Source organism: Erigeron canadensis, chromosome 6, assembly GCF_010389155.1.
Source record: "Erigeron canadensis isolate Cc75 chromosome 6, C_canadensis_v1, whole genome shotgun sequence".
Lineage (NCBI taxonomy): Eukaryota > Viridiplantae > Streptophyta > Magnoliopsida > Asterales > Asteraceae > Erigeron > Erigeron canadensis.
Window position 1 is genome coordinate 34,058,890 of NC_057766.1, and position 21,761 is coordinate 34,080,650.

Genomic DNA, 21,761 nt, shown 5'->3' on the forward strand with positions numbered 1-21,761 from the left:
CAATTTCCATTCCCAAACTTTCTAGTGCAAAATCAAAATAACAACAAAAGACATATATATACAATTATATAGCAATTTTCGGAAAGACAAAAGACAACAATACCTTTATGTTGAAATCAACGTTTTTTCCTCCCCTATCTTTGTTTGACGCACAAGACCCAAGATCATACACACACGCACACGTCTAGAATGGATTTAATTTTGATTCTCTTTGTTGCGCACGACTCCAGGAAACAATAGCTCAAAACCCCCCTTTTTTTTTAATTTCGTTCGACGACTACGCAAAACTCGACTAACCCTTTTTTTATTATATATATATAACTTCAATACAAAGGAATGACGGAATGACTAGTTTTACTAATTTTACACCCAACACCCTTCAAATCTTATTATTTAATTAATAACCTCAAGTAATCTCATTTAACGACATCAATATTGATTTAACACTATAGGGAATACATACCGCCTTAACAAGCATCAATGGTAAACATTTATCAACACATTTAATCACCATAAATGGAACACCTATCCATATTTATCCACGTAAACACATAATAATTAACACCATAACTATTCGCCTAAAATATAAGGCCACCTAACGATAAGTCAACTTTGACTAACGGTCAAAGTCAACGAAATGAATAAACGAATTCGGGATGTTACACAAATATAGATTTAAATATCAAAAACATGTGTTTGAAATTGATAAAGTAAATATCTAATTTAACATTGATAATACAATCGGTTAGTAAAATATTGGATGTAATTATCAATATAAACTAATTTTATATTAAATTAAAGTAAATTATTTTTTTTAAGTACAAAGATAATTAGATACAAAGAAAAATAGAAAGACAATATATTATCAATGTCTTTTAATTAGTTTATTCAATGAATATCTATCGTAGTTTGCAAAAAATAAACAAACATTAAGTTAGATCAAGTGGTTTGTGCATAATATTAAAAGTTAGAGGTTATGAGTTCCAATTTTGTATTTATCTTTTTTATTTGCTATTTAAAATTGATTAAAAAAATAAATGTTCGCGTAGGCAAATGATGACCTGACAAATGAAGTGCCAAATGAGCACTAAATTATATATATTTAAGAGTAAATTACACTTTTCGTCTCTGAAGTTGGCACGTTTTTCACTTTTTGTCCCTTAAGTGAAAAAATTACATTTTTGACCTTAAAGTTGGCAGATTTTTTCAATCATCATTCCTCGCCAAACGTCATTAAGTTTCAGCCGTTACGTCGGACACGTGCAACACACGTGAGGGACCGAAACTGCAAAAAATGACAAGTTTAGGGACGAAAACTGAAATTTACTTTTCTGTTTTCATCATCTTCATCTTCTCCGGTTGACTTTCGTCTAGAAAATTCGCTGAAAAACTTAAAATGCTGATATCTCACTCGTTTCTTCGAATTAGACCACGAAACCACCATGAATAGTAACTTTGATTAATAGTAATGGCCTATGTGTTATTCGTCCATCCTAAATCATGAATTATTAATTGTATTTTGTTACATTGCATTTCGTTCAGGTTTTTAAACACAATTTTTTTTCATAATTTTTTTATTTTGGAATTCCAACCAATATATTATAACTTTTTAGTCACCATATCCCGTACCATTATGTACCATTATTTAGTCTTCTTCACAAGTTTCTCCTTTGCCTTTTTTAACTAATATATTGAAAAACTTCTATTCAAATTTATTCTTTCATTTTTAATTTTTGGTTTATTGCAACATATAAAATGTATATATTTGTTAATATAAACTTTTAATAGCGTTTGTGGTTTTGACTTTAGGTAAGTATGTATTTCATATGTCAAAAGTTTTAGCTAACATATAAAGCGACGTATCATCAATAACAAAACCTAATCACAATAAGTGAAACCTCGCAATGTGTAAAAGTAACCTAATGTGGTTTTACCCTTAAATAAACATATATTTGAAACAAATCTATCAATGACATAAAAATTTTAAATTAGGCACTTGAATGTTGAACGCGATTACACTAGAATAATGCAACCGTTTCAACAGAACAGTTGAAGTCTCGCAATGCGAGACTAAATTTTGACCAAATTTTACTAGTTAATATTAATATCTGATTAGAGGCTTAATATAGTGCTTGATTAATGACCCGCGTAATACAGGGATAATTATATTTAACTAATCATCCTATATTTAATAACAATAATAAACTTTAAGAATTACTTATATTATATTATTATCTGAATAATATTTTACACTTGCTATTAAGAAGTCAACGTAACAATAAATGTAAATAAAATGAAAATAAAAATCAACTTTATAATAACTAAGAGTTCAATTTTTCTCTTGCACGACTATCAAAGACATCGAACAACGTCAACCAAAACTTTTTAGATGTTTTTCTTTACTAAACAACGTATTTAGCACTGTTTTGGTTGATATCCAAAGCGAGTAACATTCAAATTGTAAGCTTAAGTTGTATCAATGAACAAATTAACAATCATTGAAATTTACCACAATACTAGAGGTACTATAAATATATTATGATAGATTAAAAAGAAGCACCAATTTTTCTTTTTCAATAATGTGTGTAAAGGAAAAATGATTTGCAACCTATAAATATTTGAATCCTCCTATATATAAGTTAATGACATGTTTCTCTATCATTTTATTAAATACCTTGTGAACCCGAAAAAAGGTTTTACATATGCAACATATATTTGAATTAAATTACATAAATTACAAAAAAATTATAGAAAACATAAACATAAATATATATATATATATATATATACTTAATATTTAATTAAGTATATAACATTACAAAAGTCTGAATTTTCACCATTTACATCAAAGAAATTTATGCCTTGAAGTTCATAAAAGAGAATTATATTGGAAGAATTTTATGATAAAGAGATTAAAGTTTATCAAAAGTATCATCATATAACTAATTTTTAAGTTTAATTTATTTATTAAGAGGTTAAATAAAAACTATTGATATTAAAGGACTAATGTTGGTATTAACTAAAAGATTAGTCAAAGATGACATTATCAATCTTGATCAATGACTTTTCAACTTTCAACATAAAAATCTTGATCAATGACATATCAATGTATGCACTATATGGGCATGCAATTTTGTTGTCTTCCCATGCATAATTTATACTATATTATAAAGCAAATTCACTTTTCAAATTTCAACATTCAATTTCAACAATGTATACATGATAATGCATGATATACCATACATCAATGCATACAACTTTCTCTCTCCTCCATAAATCATTTTATTTCTCTAATTTTTTCAAAATCTTTTATCTCAATAACCGTACATCGATAAATTATAAAAATAATATGGGTGTTCTTAAAACTTCATGCTATTTCATTAGAGATGTTATTTGATATACTTTCGACGAGTTTTTAAATCCGATGACGGAGCCCGTACGGCTAAGGCATTTGACTATGATACTCTATGACATATCACCTCCTATGACCTATCACACTCATCATTTTACCGCCGCAACGCACGGATACTTGCTCTCGTGTTGATACAAGTTTAATGTCGACTGGGATTAAGCAAAATTGTTCAAATTAAGATCCTTCAATAATAGAATCACAATGTGAAAGTCAATAGTAATGTGAAAGTCGACCCATTTTGTGATGCTACTATTCGGGAATACTTATTAAAGGTCCCATTGCATGAAGTTGAAAAACTTCTATTGTTTACTCATTTATTGATACTACATATTGTGTTGGAAAAGAACCATCTTGTGGAGCAAAGAAACTGTCTTTGAAGGAACATAGTATAAACTTTTACTTTCGTTTCCAAATGATTACCCTTTTAAGCCTATGAAGTCAAGTTTCAAGATTGGTTACTTTCATCTTAACGTCGATGTTTTTGGAAACATATTTTTTTGGAAACATAGTTGTATACTTTCTTTTAGAACGATATTATAATCTACTCCTATATTTAAATTACACGCATGTCTTAGATGAAACCCAGGACTCTCAAAAAATCCTTATTAATTCACCCCACAAATGTGGGTAGTGAAATTCGACCCCAGGTGGATCCCCCAAATCAAAGACCCTACCAATAGGCTACCAACCTCATTGAGTTGCCTACTTAATTCTTCACTTAACATGTTGTCTTTTTGGAACATTCATGGTCCATTTGAGTGGGGCCATTTATCTCCTGATTAGTTGATGAATTGGTTATCGATTATTTGGTTTCGTAAATTAGTTGATATTTATTTTAAAGATTTGATTTGGAGCAATCTTTGCTAATTTGTGCAGAATCCAGGGTGGAATTCAACAGTACAAGAGGAGGCAACAACGATAATTCATTGATTTGGTTTAAACTAAAATATTTGTGTTATAAGGTTCATTACAAAGATTAGAATGTCATTATTGTCTAAACTGAAATGTATGAGTATAATTCGAGGACTATGCGTCTATGTTATTAATCTAGAGGCTCTGCTATATATAGCCTATATTATCCCCCAAGGCCATTGTTTGCTTTTCCGATGGTGCGAATAGAAAGTATTTGTTCAGGGTATTAGACTTTTAGGTGGTAATGTTTCATTGGATACTATTATCCTAAGAGTCTATGTGGAATGGACAATATATTGTCACAATCTCTTTTAAGAAAAGATCAAGATATCTTGAATACTATTTCATTGGTAAAATCAACTAAACGACTATTGGAAAAGTTTAAAGTTGATGGATTTGATTCACTTTTGAAAAACGATATCTTCTTTTTGTGAAAAGCATGATATAGAAATGTTAAACATGAAAGAAGACTATGTTAATCCAAAAAACCGAAGACAAAAGACGAACATAGTCTAACTAACCTAAATAAAAAGCCCTGTATAGAGATTATTATAGAATCCGATATTTATTATATTCGTTTCAAAGAACGCAACTCGGGAACGGAAGCTTTTTAGGGTTTGGAGTCGCCATGTCGTCTTCTTCTTCTTCTTCTTCTTCTTAAAAGCGAACAAACTTTCTGCAAAAAAAATAGTCTAACTAACCTAAATAAAAAGCCCTGCACAAACTTCATCTGTTGTTTGACCAAAGCTGTATGTATAAAAACCACATCATGAAGTAACGGAAATAGCCCATTTCCCCACTTATTGGGTTAGCCATCTACATTCACTTGTGTCTCTTTCTTGATTCTTGAGCCCGTTACTCCTCAAAGAGCTTCTTGTGTTGCCTAGATATCTTGATGAATCTACTAACTCAAATTCTATGCCTTGTTGTTTTATAATGTGTGTGTGTATATATACATATATATGTTCATTAACTTATCTTTACTTTAATACAATATATAGGAGAGCCTGTGGATAAAGTTCCCCTGACACTATATAATTCCGTTCGGCTTGTACTCGAGGCCAGGAATGTTTGGGAGCTTGAGCAGACTGAGATTTCCAAGTCAGATTGGGACTTTGCTCTAGTACTTCAACAGAATATTGCATTATCCTACAAGAAAAAAAAGCTCTTGCCATCTGGCTGGGAAGTGTATGTGCCTTTAAACTCCATCTATGATACGATTTTTTCTACTTAACAAGCTTTTATTTAGTTACCACCTTTATTATAGCTTAATTGACGTACCCTTGCTTCTTGCAGCAACCCGTATACTGCCCATTGCCTTAAGCCAAAGGATGATACTGTTTTACAGTGGCTGCATGGGAAGAAAACATGTATGCAATTCTGCTGGTCTTTCTTCAATCCCCTAAAATTTCATGTCTTTATTGCTTTTCTTGCTTCATTTTTCAATTTTCATGTTAAAATTTCACGAACTCAGGAAATCTTGTTTCTCCAAATGGGCTTTTTCTGTAAGCCTTAAAGTTCATATCTTTTTTTCAATTTCTTGCTTCAGTTTCATGTTTAGGGAGATGGTTTTTGAATTCAATTTGGTATTTTCAAGTTCTTGTGATTTCACAAAATTTTACATGTAATTCCAATGATTTGAAAGGATTGGTTGGTTTCATGAATGGGTTGGATCTCCCAATTTGATGGATGGCTGAATTCAAATTTTAGTACAAATTTGAGCTTATTGTCATCTTTTAATTGTTGTAATTTGTCATCTTATAACTTGTTCATTTACTGTTTTAGTTACGTTGTGTTAGTTTGTTGAACGAGGAAACTGCAATCGCCTCTGTCTTACAAGAGTTAGTGACTGCACGTATTATTTATTGGCTGGTGAATATTGCTTTACCATGACCGTAGTGGCGGCTGAAGACGGGTTTACCGGCATCTATGAAGCCATAGTTTATTGTTGCTGTCTTGATGGCAAGAGAACATTAAAGAGTTTGTCCCTCATGGATGTAGTACAAGGTATGCATGTATCTTTATTATGCTTAATTATTAATTCAAATTAGTAATGTAAACTCTATAAACAAAAGTTGCACATGTTTTCCGAATCTGCCCTAGGTGCTAATTTTATCACGCACCTTCATGAATTTGTATAGGCCGATAGCATGTCGGTTAGCTTTTCTTGTTCGGTGTTTTATGACTTGTGAGCCTCATCTTTCATGCAGGTAAGAAGAGACCTGCATCCAACCTCAAAAGCCCGAAAGGTAATTAGTTTTCAAGTGATATATATTCCGATTCTTGGTTTTGATATAGATGTCCAACCAAAGTTTTTGCATGTTTTACCAGATTATTGTTTCTCCTCTATAGTATTGAGCGCGTGGTTTCTCCTATAACGTGTTTTGTTTGTCTGTATTCCTAACCTGTAGGTGTATGCTTGCCTACCCTCAACGAGTTCCAGACCGGGATGTTTGAGAGGGGAACCATAAATGGCATTATTTATGGTCTCTACAACTATGTCGACCCATCTGAAATAGTTGCTTGACAATGACAAGGTTAGTTGTTTATGATGGTAAAATGTAAATACGTGTGAAGTGGGACTATGGTTAATTTGTGTTCTTATGCATTTTTTATATGCCCGTCACTTTTCAGGATTTGGAGGGGAGTGCTTCATTTTTGATGAGCGTGCATGATGTGATGTTGGCATAATTAAAGATGATTTCCTTGGGCGTAATTAGTGATCCTGGTTCAACTTGTTGATCCTTGACATACTCTTTTTTTCTCGTTAGAAGGATGTCATGAATAACTAGATAAACCTTGTTGCATCTCAACATCTGAGGTTTGTATGTGCAGTACTAGTTAAAGCTCTTCTCATGGCTCGACCCAAAGCCCTTCTTGTACTACAAATGGATTCTGTTTTATAACCCAGGAATTTGTACGGGATTCATGTTTGGTTGGTGGTTCTTTTTCTTGTTATTTATCGTGACAAAGAGTTTCATGGCAAAAATATTACCGTTTGTTTACTAGTGATTGTTTGGTGTCTTAAATAGTAGTAGTTTCTACTTTGTTTTGAGACTAGAATGTGAATGCAAGTTGTAGTATCATGGAAAACGTGGCACTTGTTTGATTGGCCCTTGTAATATAAGCACCCTTGCTTACAGCTTTGTGGCCGGGGATGTGGACATGTGGTACACATTACAGAAATCATAGTTCTTACTTCTACCCATGTTTTTGATTCCGGAATTTGAGTCGTGTATAGTAAAAAGGAGTGATTATCTAGGATATATTGGTATGAACTAGATTGTAATCTCATGTATAAAAACGATTAATTCAAAATAACGTCAATCATGTATTAAGATTGGCCCCGGATATACTAGTCATAAAATGGGGGTTACTGGTTCAATTTATATTTATGTTTATGTTCAAATATTTAGATTGGCCCCGGATAGTAGTCATAAAATGGGGGTTACTGGTTCAATTTTTAATTTATATTGATGTACAATTTATACGAGTAAATATACAAGTTATATCAAATTGATTATTAATGTATTCAAGTGAAGATTTTCTTGATGGAATACAGAGTATATGTATTGCTTCTATAGTTAGTAATTAGTAATGTTAAAAAGTTAGGAAGAAAAAGAGGCGCTCAAAGGTATCATCATCATCGGGTGTTGGAGTATTTGGAAAGCTAGGAACAAGTGCAAATTCGTCAACGCCAATGTGAATGTTGCAGGGATTATCCAAAACATCAAATATATAGGTTATCTTTGGTTTAAGTATAGATCGAAACATAAAAGTATTACTTGGCTTGATTGGTGTAAATTTAAGGTTGTATAAGTCTATGTAAATATTGTATACTTACATCGCCGGCGAGTTTGCCTTTAAAAAAAAAAAGTTCAATTTGCATTTTCAGCCATGGAAAAGGAAAAAGCATGTTGTATAAGTCAATTCAGCCTCAAAAAACTAGTGAAAATTTAGCCATAAACTAGGCAGAGATTGGTGGAAATTGAAGAAGTAAAACATAGATATAATTTGGTCAACTCTTTTGCACTCGAGTTGTCGGTCCATATGACAAACTCATCTTAATTCATATGCAACCAAGCACAAAGGTTGACTTTTTTAGTCAAAACAAGTACCAAAAGATAAAACAGAACAGAGTAACTCATATTGCAGTGCAGCTTGATATGATATATGTAATTTATAATTATATATATAGGAGGACTATAATCCATGATCAGCAATGAGACCCTTTTCTACAAACTAGAGCCCCCGCAGTCCGAGTCATTGCTCCCACGAGTGTTGATGGTCTACCACTTAAACTTGAAGCTCTTGCAAATGATGAAGAAGCACCTCCACCAGACTCAGTGAAATACGCCCCGTTTAACATCAAATCCCCTTCTGATCTCCAATTCCAATTCCTCCATTCACTTTCCCCTGCATTCTCGTGCTTGGTTACCTAAAAAGCCATTTAACAGTTGATGAATTAATTCATATCGGTGTCAATTCAGGTATGCTGGTTAAATTGCTTTCGAAACAAACAACCAGTTATACTTGGGAAACATATAAGATTGATTACAAAGAACAATTTTTCACATCTTTATTATATATATTTGTATGAATCATGGAAGCATACCTCCTTGTCAAATCTTGTATTTGGTGCCAAAAATCTATTGCCTTGGCTATAGATGGTAGGAGATGCACTACCACCAATTGCATACATTTCCCAATGTGTATAGTCGTTGTTCACCACATGGAAATATCCATGTCTACATCTGCAAGATTTAAAGAAATATGTCTAGAAACTTCACTAAAACTTAGCATGCATCAAAAAGTATACACTATATAAAAAAAAGTGTGTCTTAATAAATTTGAGTTAAATTTTACCACTCCAATAGGAGTAGTATGTAAATGTACCTTGGCATTCTTTGAACAAGCCCTTCACCAAAATGGTTGAAAGCAATGGTGACTTGCATTGCTTTATCTTGTGTATAGCTATCACTATGTCCCAATAACATAACTTTATCATGATGAGTCATGTAATTGTTAGATATAGTGATGGCTGTAGATCCATGTATAGCATCAATAAGTCCATCATGACAACTAGACAATGAACAATGATCAATCCAGATATGTTTACTTGCGAAAATCGCAATCCCATCTCCATCAGATTGTGTCCACCAACCCGAATGATGTGGTGAGTTTCTAATGTTACCATTCCCAGCCTGCTTACAATCATGTATATGAATCCCATGTATGATTATATTAGTAGCATAATGTATAGTAATACATGGCCCATTTCCAATATGCACATTCACACCCCTTCCATCGATAGTCTTGAACGAATTCATAACGAGCTCTTGGCGCAATTGTATCACCATGTCGCGTTTAAAGATGATCCATAACGGTTCATCTTGAATAACAGCATGTCTTAGGGTCCCTGGAACCGGGTTCACAGGGTTATCGTTTCCGGGGTCAGTGACAACATATATCTTGCCATTTCGCCCTCCTAAAGCGTTCTTTCCAAACCCAATAGCGCAGTCAGCTAGCCTTTGGCGATTTGTGGCCCAATTTGAGTCACACCTCCAGCAATCGTCAATCGGGTTGCCAGTGCTGCAAGAGAGGTAACCCAAGTTTCTCCTAGAAGCATTATTGATACTTTGGTGAACTTCATCAATTACTGAATCTGGTGTTTGATTGGGTGATGAAAAAACAATGGTGAGTGAAGAAAGCAAGATGATCAATGGCAAGAAATTGGAGGCCATTTGTGATAGAAGCTATCTACCTAGGAAGGGGTGAGTGTAATGAGTGTCTATGGGATGTATATATAGTGTATGTGTGTATGATTTTGTAAATTAATTTGAAGACATTAATTAATTAAGATATACATAGTATATAGTTTAAATAAACCATTTAGATATTAATCATATGGATGGATGGAGTAAAAATGTAGCCGTGATACATGGCGCAATTTATATGGTGTTGGTGTAATTTGGGGGAAAGTGGTGGTTATGTTTTTCTTGGAGTTCCCATTGGGATTGGTTTATTCGGTTAGGATTTGAACTTTTTTAACTGTATGATGCCGGTAGTTTCTTTCTTCTTAAAGTATGTAATAAATATCATAATGGATCGTTTAAAATATGTTGTATTAATCAAGTTCACGTTAGACACACTATAAAACAATACCTTATGATTAGGAAAATTAACCCGTAATAACTCGTCCAAAAATACGTCAATATATTAAAGGAAAACCTTGACCCTTTTAGACTCAAATCTGTGTCTTCCAAATTCAAATCTTCACAAAACACTTTTGTACCGTTGCGCGCTATTAACCCGTTGGTTAGAGTATTGTGTGATCATTTTCAAACTCATTTTTAATCTATTTTCAAAAATTTTAATCAAAAAAAGAAAAATTTATTAGTTGGACAAACTCTTGGTAATGTTAGTTATTGTTTGTTAACTTTTACTATTTTATTTTATAAGTATAAGTATATATATTAAAATTTAATATTTACGAGAGCAAGTATCCGCACGTTGCGGCGGTGAAATGGTGAAGGTAATAAGTCATAGAGTATGATAGGTCATAGGAGGTGATAAGTCATAGAGTGTCTTAGCCGTACGGGCCCTCGGATTTAAAAATTCGTCGAAAGTATATCGAATAACATCTCTAATGAAGGAGCATGAAATTTTAAGAACACCCATATAATTTTTATAATTTATCGATGTACGGTTTTTGAGATAAATCATTTGAAAGAATTAGAGAAATAAAATGATTTATGGAAGAGAAAAAAAGTTATAGGCATTGATGTATGGTACATTATGTATTATCATGTGTATATTATTGAAATTGAAAGTTGAAACCTATTTGTTTTATAATATAATATAAATATAGATGCTTTTACTAGCTAGTTGCTTTGTATGGTTCACTATGTTCTAGACAAATGTAAAATAAAAATAGGCAACCCATGCGGCCGTCAAACTCAAACATTTTATTTGTTATTGTTATGATTCAAACTCAATGCTACATTATAATTTCGTACTAACTTTCATTATCGAATTACTCATTTTACAAAGGTTATTCACCATAAAAATTGCTTAACAGCCAAATTCAAACTCAGCTATGTTTGTCACGAGCTTTAGTTTCTTTTTTTATTTTTCAAACTAAAAGCTACTATAATGTTAAAGCTTTGTTTGATTAATGCAGCTTGAAGTTTTTAAATTAGAAGTAAAAGCTATATTTTTTAACGCTAGCCATACCAACGTTTATGATAAGTTACCAGCTTTTAGTATGTAAAAGCTTTAGCTAACAACTTTGTTTAAAAGCTACAACTTACAGCTACAACTACAAGTTACAACCAATAAATCGGATTTTAAGAAAATAGTTTTATAATAATTGATAAAAATGATTAACGTCATAACAAGTTTGATTGAGACTATATGTATGTTTGGTAAAAAGTTTTTAAGGGGTTAAAAATCCTGAGTTTTTAAAATTTTAAAATAGTAGCTTTCTAAAATAAAATTTTTTGAATCGAGTTCAGATATCAGATTCTCCATCTGATACGGATACTTTTGTCATCCTTAATTTTGACAAGCAATAAACTTTTTTAAAGTTTAGAAACATAAAGGAAATGTCTGAATTTTAATTGCTTGACCCGTTATTAATTAGCCTCAGACCATGAGAGTCTGTATGTGTGTTTTTTTTTTGCTCATTGTGCGTCGAGTAGATAAAATGTATGTCTGGATAAATATATGAACATATGATTTTTTAGGTTAACAATAACTTTGTTGCTTTTAGTTTCTAAATGAATAATTCATATTAAAAATAAAATTACTTAAATGGTTGTGATGACTTTAGAAAGGCTTTACTATCATGAGACCCACTTCTTTTGCTGTACCAATAAAACGACAATGTTTTTCGTTTGTCGGTTCTTTTATAAAGTTATCCATATAGGCATGTAAATCACTAGATTAAAAAAATTGACTGGTTCTCCATCTAAATATATCATATATTCCAAGGTGAGGCTGGTAATGTGGACCGTGAACCCAATCTACCATAAAGGCTCGTTCGGCGGTTTAGACCGTGAGCTGGGATACGAATCACACGATAAATTATTTAGTAAAAAGAAAATAAATCTCTTATGTCTTTATCTATATCTATATCTATACCCTTTCTAAAAAGAATTAAGATTAACAGATTAAACATATTTTTTTTTCTACTTAAACATAAACCCTTATATATTATCATTTCCCTTATTTATTCTAATCGTGACACACTCTCATCGACCTTCTATCACCCTACGCCGCCGCCCTCCTTCTCCACCCCCTCCCTCGATCTCCACCACCACCCTTCAACTCTACCACCGTTGCAACGCACTGACAATATGATCGTATAAATAAAACAAAATTGTTATGACATCATTATCTTCTAAATAATACTTACTTGTAATTATTAAACTTTTTTATATTAGTTTTTTTTTTGTTGTCTTAATTTGATCATCTTTATTTTAAAGTGTAAACCATTTTCTAATTGGTTTATAAATTTTTTTTAGCTTAAGTTTTATGTAAATTAAAATGTAATTATCTAGATTATTCTTTTCTTGAAATGACTATATACAGTATTTAAAAATGATATTACAATCTATTTTCATCTTAATTTTATCAATCAACCCGGGTAATAACCCGGGTTTATAAGCTAATTTGTGAATATATAACAACACTCTGGCTTATTCTCTATTTAATATTAAAATTAATAAATGTATATATATATTATACTTATTAAAATTAACAACACTTTGGCTTATCTATACTACTATATAAAGCAAACTGTCCTTCCCCTTTAAGTAATTAAGAACCTGAAATGACCATATTACCCTTCTTATTTATTCACTAATTTAAACATCTTTACCTATATACCTATAATACCCTTAATAAAATAAACTACAACATAGATTCTTCAATCCTTAAATAATCATATTAACCCTTACCGCCGTACATCATCGCCACAATTGCCGCAGCCACACCTTTGTCGTTACCACCGTCACCGCTGCATCGCGCGGGCACCCTGTCTCGTCTAGTTAATATATATTGTTCAAATTCATTTTTAAAGTAAATAAATAATTTAAAAATTAAAAAAGGTTGAAAGTGGCACTGGCACCGAATTACAAAGTTAATATTATTACCCAAATCGTTATTCAAAGTCAAATATAACCACCACAATTTGGGGTAAATAAAAGAAACCTAAATTTGAGGAGCATTATAACATGTTCATTAAACAATCACAAGAAACAATAACAAGAAATAACGTTTGGCGGCTCTCCAAATAAGTTCCCAACAAGTCAAGGATTCGAGTGTTACTTTAAGTATATTTGGGATAACTACGTGTATTTCATTTCTGATTATGGTGAATTTGAATGGGTTTTCTTCTCCTGATAATGACGGGTTTTTCATCACTATGTTTAAAATTGAGGATTTTTTTGGGAATGAGCTCTATAACACAGACTTTGTTAATACAACGTAAATTAGACCTTTCGATATTTACGAGTAATTCATATCTTTTTGAAAAAAGTACATGCAATGGTTTTTCTTAGGATCTTTATTTTCAATCTTAAAAGGAAGTCATTTGAAAAAGAACAAAATAACGTAAATGATACTTTATATCAATGACACTATGTTTACATTTATCTCTATAATGATTCACGACACATGGTATTAATATACATATCTTATACTTATACCAACATAAACTATAAACTATACCAATAAAGTAAAATATGTAACGAAAAAGAAAGTAAAACGCAAAATACAAATTACCGTTCAAATTCATAGATATGTATATAACAAAGAGCGGATATAAATTGGTTTAGGTGGAATTATTAGTTTATTGACAAACAAAACTTTTCCTTAGATGTCATTTTACCATAAGTCATGTTAATTTGTAAAACTATATTTGTAATAAATTTAAATATCTTTATATATAAAGATGTGATAATTTTGGCGTTGGCATATAAAGTTAATTGCCATATTGAATTTTTTTAATTATATGTCATTTTATTAGAAGAAAAAATTCTTGTAATATCTATAGTATCTTAAATAAAAAGTTCTTTGTCAATTTAAGTATCATTGTCTGCTAACAAAATTTAATTAAACTAATTTATAAACTAAAGTTAGCCCTCGTTTAAAAAAAAAATAGAAACTATAAAACTTGAAGTTCACATACTTTTGGAAATTGGAGGTGATAAATTTATAACTTTTTTTCAATCTATATACAGTCATATAATACTATATATATATATATATATATGGGTGAGTTATTTTGAGAACTTTAAAAAAAAAAGAACTCAAGAACCATTCTGGACCACACATTCTTTTCTTTTTTCTCTCTCTTCAATTAAATAATAAAATTCACCCAAATCATTCAAAATGTTCTAACTCACAAACCGTAAATCGTTAGACAAAACAAAAAGCATGGGTAATCTTAAAATTTCGTCATCTTTCATTAGAGATTCAATTCGATATACCTTTGACGACTTTTTAATTTTCGTTTTCTTTTTGGTAGTTACACATAATTTACACATGTGTAGGTTGAACAAAAATTATGATTCGGAACGGGTTTCGCCCTTAAAGATATTCATAAACCAAAGCTAGTGGGGGTGATAGGTCATAGAGGGTGATAGGTCATAGGGGGTGACCAGTGAGGGGTGATCTATCTAACGGGCTCCGCCCTTAGCCGCTATTCCTCCACCATGGACTGACGGGCTCCGTCCTTGGCTACCATGGCTCTGCCATGGATTGACGGGCTCCGTCCTTGACCTTCATTGTTGTGTACATATGTTCATTTACTAATTTACATGTGAAAACAATGATCTTACACATGTGTAGGATGAACGCGATAGGAAAAAAAACGAAAGTTAAAAAGTCGTCAAAGTTATATCGAATTGGATCTCTAATAAAAGAGGATGAAATTTTAAGACTACCCATGCTTTTAGTTTCGTCTAACGATTTACGGTTTGTGAGATAAAACATTTTAAATGATTTGGGTAAATTTTCTTATTTAATGGAAGAGAGAGAAAATATAAGAAAATGAGTGGTCCAGAATTATTCTCGAGTTCTTTTTTATTTGTGAGTTCTCAAATAAACCTTCCTCTCTTTCTCTCTCTCTCTCTCTATATATATATATATATATATATATATTTTAAGGTAAATTTTGTTGAAAACTTCGTGTCGTGATTCGACAGCGAGAGGTCTAGCATACATTGTCTTAATCGGGTCCGCAATAGAGAGCTCCCTCGAAGTAGAAATGTTTATTTCAAATACCCGATGGGGGAAAACCCCCTACTAATCGCCCGAAGACATGACGATTAATAGGGGTAAACCCTGCCCAGACTTAAACCTGGTATACCCAAATCATGTCCTCATAAAAGGACTTAATTCATATGTATTTCCCAACACTTCAACACAAGACCTCATACAAGGAGGATTATCTTTCAACCATTGAGCTAAAGCTCAACGACTACCTCTCGAAAATGGATGAGTCATTGAGGCATCAACCTCCGTCTTTATATTGGGAAGCCCAATTTGTTAGTCAGCTTACTAAGAGCATCCGCAATGGGAAAAACCTTTCAATAGCTTTTTATATTGACACCTTCACAATCCATTATTTTTAACCTATAAAAAGGCTATACACTCCAATGGAAAGGTTTTTATAAAGCTATTTTTCTCTCTTAAACCAAAAAAAGCTTTTGCTCAAAGGGTTGAGAATCCTCAACCTTTACCTCAAAAAAGTCTTTTACTCCAATGATAAAAAGCTTTTAAAAGACTTTTTTTACTCAAAAAAAGCTTTTGCTCAACCTTCATTGGAGATGCCCTAAGTTATTCGGCCCAACCCAATTAAAAGATCTCTTACGCCTTATTCCTGAGTTCCGAGTTCTGAATCAAAACATACAAACAACAAAACTTTAACTCATGGATTGAACCACAAAATTCCATCAACTAACTGGCCAATTGACAAAGCATATAAAATCACATAAAATGATTTACCAACAAAATAATATATGTAAATATATATATATATATATAGGGTGACAATCAAATGAGAATGAAATTAAAATGAGAACACTTAAAAACTACATTTTGATGCATTAAAAGTCCATAAAACTGATATAGTGCATAACTAATTATCATTATTTAAGTATTTAACAACAAATCGATTTGTCAAAAATCCAAAAAATCACGTTTTTTTGTTGGATGCATCAATTTGATGAATATGCATCCAAGATGGATGCACAAAAAAAAACGTGATTTTTTCGATTTTGACGGATCAATGTGTTGTTAAACACTTAAATAATGATAATTAGTTAAACACTATGTTAGTTTTATGGACTTTTAATGCATCAAAATGATGTTTTTAAGTGTTCTTATAGTTTTTTTATGGCAAACTAATCTACTCTTATTCCTAAATAAAAAGATATTTAGGTCGCGTTTGTTTCACATAATTTGATGGAATCTGATGGAATTGGAATTGAATTACATTCCTTAGTGCGTTTGGTTGTTCAAAGAAGGAGAAATTTCATTCCGTAGAATGTAAACATTTCATCATTTGATGGAATCTCCATTCAGAGCCGGGCTCACTATATAGATAGGTTAGGTATGGGCCTAAGGCCCCCAAAATATAAAAGCCTCCATTTATATTTTGGATTTAATGTTTTAGACTTTAGACTTTTGTGTTATATGTTATTACTATACAAAGGGAACAAGATTGTCCAAGAAAACAAATAGGCAAATAAACTTTATGGCTTCATGATTGACTTTAAGAAAAAAAAACACCACACAAATGAAGTTACAACATTCAAGGAAAAACGGGGGAAAAAAAGAACTAACTATTAAGAAATCAAAAAATCCAACACCCGATTTTTACCATGATTTCCATCAACAAGTGATGTGTGACAATCGAGTTAAATTAAAATACTAGAAATACTCCGAATCATATACCACACACAATCGGGCAGTGGACCCGTTCGTATACAATATAGATTAAAGTAAGTCAAGGTTCGTTCCACAGAGACTACAAAGAGCTAGCGAGTTTTAAGTAGCTAAAAAGAGTTTGGATTTTAAAGACTCCACGTCATCTTGAATTTTGTTTTTGAAAAGTTAGTTGATTGAAAAGAGTTAGAAACTCCGCAGAATTTATCGAAAAGAGAATTGTCTTATATCAAATATAATTAAAAGATCATCCACTTCGACTCCATGACACACATTATTTAGGTTGCATTTATATTAAAACCAATTCAACTTGTTGATTTTATAACGAGGATAGACAAAGAACTTACTAGTTGTACACCTAGCTTATTACCATATCCGTCTCATTAACCAATTCTTCGACCCCTAAGTTCCAGTGACCACCTTCACTATCAAGACCTACTAAATTGACGAATTTGTTTTGTTATTGTAAACAATCTTGTCTATCGATTTTCCCAAACCGTTAACACTTCGAATTCTATTATCTATTGCCGTTTATTGTCTTGTTACCACAAGTCAACACCTATTAATTGTACCCAATTAACTAGAATAATGTACTCCTAAATTTAGATACCTCTAAATCATTCATACATTATCAACAAATCAATAGATAAGAGCACAAGAACTCAAAACATTAAGATTACGACAAAACGTTTAACAATCAACTTGAATTCAAAAGATTATGCAACCATTATTCAATGTGTCACTTCATCTCAGTGGATGATGAAGTTATTTAGCTAGACATAATCATAAATAAGTCACAAATAGTAAAAGAAAGAGTAAACATCTTATACCAAAGTGCGAAAGAGAATGAAAAGCTAAAGAAATCGATGTTTGAATGCCTTGAATCCCTCGAGCAACCCTTCGAACTTGGAGAACGTAAAAGCTGCTAAAAAGTGCCTCAAGAAACCCTAAAATCGACTGGAAGTGAAAGTATATCGAATGGGAGGGTTTTGGTCTTGTATTTATAGTGAAAATCCAAAAGGGTTTCTGCCGACCTATTCTGTGCGCCACACACCATTTTTGTGCGCCGCACAAAACAAGTTTCCAAAAATCAATCTGCCCGATGTGCGCCGCACACCACATCTATGCGCCGCACAAACTCTTAGCTCGAATTTTCCCAACTTTCTTATCAAAATAACTTTGATATATGCGCCACACATATTATCCATGCGCCACACAAATCTTCAGAACTCTAAAAACTTGTATCTTCATTCGGCCTTTACTTGTACTCGTCCAAGAATCATCCTAATGCATCTTTTGACCTTCCAAATGCCATTTCTAACCATTGTACATGTTCTAAGTCTGCAACCACTAACAATACCATCAAAACATCGAATATACATGTAATTTGCACATAATTAAGCTTAAAACGACTTAGAAACGATATGGAATGTATATATAAATGGACATATCAACGAGTTAGTGATTAAATCTTGATTCTCTGAAAGACTTTCTCTTAAAAATGGTATAGATTTTTTGCTTCTTTGTGTTCCTTTCATATCGCAGCTTATTATATGTATATTTTTTCTGCTTTTTGTGTTTACTTTAATATGTATGTTAATCAACTAGGCCCCCAAAATTAGTCAAGCTTAAAGCCCCCAAAAAGCTTAAGTCGACACTGTCTCCATTCTTTGGGGATGGAGGAAGGAATTGCATTCCTTCCGTCACTTGAATTCTCAAAAAATCAAAATTCAAAAACATTCAGTCAAATTCCGTTCCTTCAAATTTCAATTCCCTCAAAAGATTTCATTCCTTCCAGAAACATTAGGTGAACCAAACACGCAATAAAATCCAGAATTCTCACAAACCCCCCTAATAATCCACCTATAAATGTTGGAAGTAGATAATAATCGCTTTTATGTTTTGTATGATTTGTCCAACACTCCAACTAGGCAACTAGATAATAATCTTTATATATCATGATAAAAACATCCTTGATGCACAAGCTGTTATCCTTTACAAATTTACTCATGAATGTATTACGTTTTAGTTTCTAACAATATAACGACTATTAGAAGTGGGACTACTATTTGAAAGGGACTTCCGCCACTTGACACCATGTAATTAGCATACAAGAAGTCTTTCAAAAAAGCTAAAGCGAGACTACCTTTTAAGGCGGAGCGACTTCCCGCAAGTACCTTCATGGAGTGCGGCTACATTCTATGGCATTAAAAGACATGTTGGGTTCGAAATAGTATGCAAAAATAAGGCAACGGATTTTGGCTAGAAATGAGAAGGTTGCCACTATTAACGCTTGTTGGTGCCGTGTGCTTGGCGATTAAAAGGATGACATGGGGCGACTAGTTGGCCAATCGCCTCAATCCTTTTAGTACAAGATTTATAGAAAAGTGATCAGATCTTTGTCTCCTAATCTTTGTCCAGAGTAATAAGTTTTAAGCTGTTTTTGGAAAAGTATTGTATTTTCTTCTATAGATTTTTCCCTCGATTTAAAAAAGTGATAATGTTTTTTTAATATAGAAAAATGAAAAATACAAGAGGCGAAACTATAATACTATTGTAGATGTAAATTGTGGGCCTTATTTGGAGCCTAAGATGAAGCATGCGTATATGGGCTTTTTATGTAATTAGTACAAATTCAGCCTGGGACTACTCAAAACTCAAAAGTGAATTCATTTTCAAGGCTCCTCATTTCTTTTCCAAGATCTTTTGGCCTCTGGGTGGGTGCACGCTTGTCCTTATTTTATCACTTCATATATATATATATTAAATAATGATAATTAGTTATACACTATGTCAGTTTTATAGACTTTTGATGCATCAAAATATAGTTTTTAAGTGTTCTGATTTGTTCTTATTTTAATTTCATTCTTATTTGATAGCCACCATATATATATATATATATATTATGTTCTTAATTAGTTAATTACCTGATAAATATACTTTGTTTAAAAACTAAAACAGCCATTAAAAAATGCAGTAACCGAAACAGCAATCGATCATAATTAAGGGCATAAAATATGTAGTTGCTTAACAAAAAGCTATTAATTGAAAATGATGTTCAACTGATCACTTTGACATGTATGATTTATGTTTTAGTAATCTTTTTGCTCTTCATCATGTTTCATGCATTGTTAAGAACTTGCCTTTAATGTGTTTGGATAACTAACCTTGACCTCTACTTAGTTTTACAATGTTCATAAAACCTTGAAATATCACGATATCGGTCCCCTGGTGGTGTATATTGTAGTGAGTTCTCTATATATGTAATACTCCGTATGTTGTTAATTGGATAGTTACATGATTTTAGCCATGTAGATGATTTAATTATTAGGCATGCAATACTATCCCTTTTTCGTTGATTTATTCGTAACATTGAAAGTACCCTTCAAGGACTACATTTGATACTGTTGAAACCATACTACTCGTATTATAGTATTATTGTTCATATTAGTCTAGTTAATTTAAGGTTGACCAAGATGAGTACAAATGAAACAAGGACTAACATAACATCAAGATCACTAATTCAAAGTATTTCAACACGTACAATTAAATTAGAGATTTTTTTGCTACGTACTTGATCATTATTTGACACTAATTGCATAATTTGAAGCATCTGGTGTACTAGCAAGGAGGAGGAGTTTCCTTTCTTTGATGGCTGGATCTTCCAACACAACAACCTTGTCTTTGTCTCCAACTCCAACCATGTGTAGGTGTTCAACATCCTCTCTTTCCTTCCCTTTGAACAATATCCTTTGCTCCTTTGGCTCCATGCCAGTCACCATTGACAAAACCATCTTCATTTCTCCTAATTAATTAAGTATCAAACCAATTAAACCTATACCTTCATAACTAAAGAAATATATAAATCATTCATAATTTGTCATATTGTATGTGCTATTGATCAAGAATTTGAAAACAAATACATATAAGTATAATCCCTAAAAGATCAATTCATATATGACGTTTGCTAAAAAAAAGACTATATCAATATCTATGTGTACGATCATATATATATGATGGAGTGAACATATATATAGATATACCAAAAGTTGAAGTTGCTTGGATCGAAATGTCATGCAAATGCGAACCGGTAGCGACTCTAACCATAATATATCCTTCCTTTTTATGATTAGTAGTATCTTGGAGTTCAAGGGGGTCTCTCCTTTGGACAAGCATCCCACCAGGCCTTAACTCCCATTTGATCTCTTCAACGACAGCTGCCGCACCACACGACTCCTTGTTGTCACCATCAGTACTGCTGCCACAACGTAACTTGGAAAGACTCCTGTGGAGTTTTTTTGATCTCAACTTCATCACCTTTGGTATCCCTTTCATTGTTAACCTCCCCCCTTTTTTTTTATTGCCAATGGAAGGACAAGGCAGGAAAACAGTTGGAGGTTATGAAGGGGGAAAAAGAGGCAAAATGTTAATAAAGTATGAGTAACTAACTGCTTCTCTCAACTTTATCTACTCAATGTTT

General features: G+C 32.2%; 3 protein-coding genes across 3 annotated transcripts; 1 reads left to right on the top strand and 2 right to left on the bottom strand.

Moving 5' to 3' along the window:
* Positions 1 to 5,341: 5,341 nt before the first annotated feature.
* On the top strand, positions 5,342 to 7,395 carry LOC122606324. The gene is made up of 6 exons (XM_043779277.1): positions 5,342 to 5,512; positions 5,621 to 5,694; positions 6,124 to 6,331; positions 6,535 to 6,573; positions 6,736 to 6,861; positions 6,959 to 7,395. The coding sequence occupies exons 2-5, from the start codon at positions 5,656 to 5,658 to the stop codon at positions 6,849 to 6,851; spliced, it is 402 nt and encodes a 133-aa protein (XP_043635212.1). The 5' UTR covers positions 5,342 to 5,512; positions 5,621 to 5,655; the 3' UTR covers positions 6,852 to 6,861; positions 6,959 to 7,395.
* An 884-nt stretch (positions 7,396 to 8,279) lies between these two features.
* Positions 8,280 to 10,119, bottom strand: LOC122603816 (pectate lyase). Its single transcript, XM_043776636.1, has 3 exons — positions 9,221 to 10,119; positions 8,940 to 9,078; positions 8,280 to 8,762 (listed from the first exon to the last, which is right to left on the bottom strand). The coding sequence occupies exons 1-3, from the start codon at positions 10,066 to 10,068 to the stop codon at positions 8,541 to 8,543; spliced, it is 1,209 nt and encodes a 402-aa protein (XP_043632571.1). The 5' UTR covers positions 10,069 to 10,119; the 3' UTR covers positions 8,280 to 8,540.
* Positions 10,120 to 20,780: 10,661 nt separating this feature from the next.
* On the bottom strand, positions 20,781 to 21,716 carry LOC122606169 (BAG family molecular chaperone regulator 2-like). Its single transcript, XM_043779132.1, has 2 exons — positions 21,325 to 21,716; positions 20,781 to 21,086 (listed from the first exon to the last, which is right to left on the bottom strand). The coding sequence occupies exons 1-2, from the start codon at positions 21,614 to 21,616 to the stop codon at positions 20,863 to 20,865; spliced, it is 516 nt and encodes a 171-aa protein (XP_043635067.1). The 5' UTR covers positions 21,617 to 21,716; the 3' UTR covers positions 20,781 to 20,862.
* Between the last annotated feature and the right edge of the window lie 45 nt (positions 21,717 to 21,761).

Coding starts and splice junctions, on each gene's coding strand:
- LOC122603816 (XM_043776636.1), bottom strand. CDS start 10,068: ATGGCCTCCAATTTCTTGCCATTGATCATCTTGCTTTCTTCACTCACC. Junction 9,079..9,220: donor CTTGTTCAAAGAATGCCAAG/GTACATTTACAT, acceptor TAAATCTTGCAG/ATGTAGACATGGATATTTCC. Junction 8,763..8,939: donor ATACAAGATTTGACAAGGAG/GTATGCTTCCAT, acceptor ATGGCTTTTTAG/GTAACCAAGCACGAGAATGC.
- LOC122606169 (XM_043779132.1), bottom strand. CDS start 21,616: ATGAAAGGGATACCAAAGGTGATGAAGTTGAGATCAAAAAAACTCCAC. Junction 21,087..21,324: donor CCAAGCAACTTCAACTTTTG/GTATATCTATAT, acceptor TTAATTAATTAG/GAGAAATGAAGATGGTTTTG.
- LOC122606324 (XM_043779277.1), top strand. CDS start 5,656: ATGATACTGTTTTACAGTGGCTGCATGGGAAGAAAACAT. Junction 5,695..6,123: donor GCTGCATGGGAAGAAAACAT/GTATGCAATTCT, acceptor ACGTTGTGTTAG/TTTGTTGAACGAGGAAACTG. Junction 6,574..6,735: donor CAACCTCAAAAGCCCGAAAG/GTAATTAGTTTT, acceptor CCTAACCTGTAG/GTGTATGCTTGCCTACCCTC.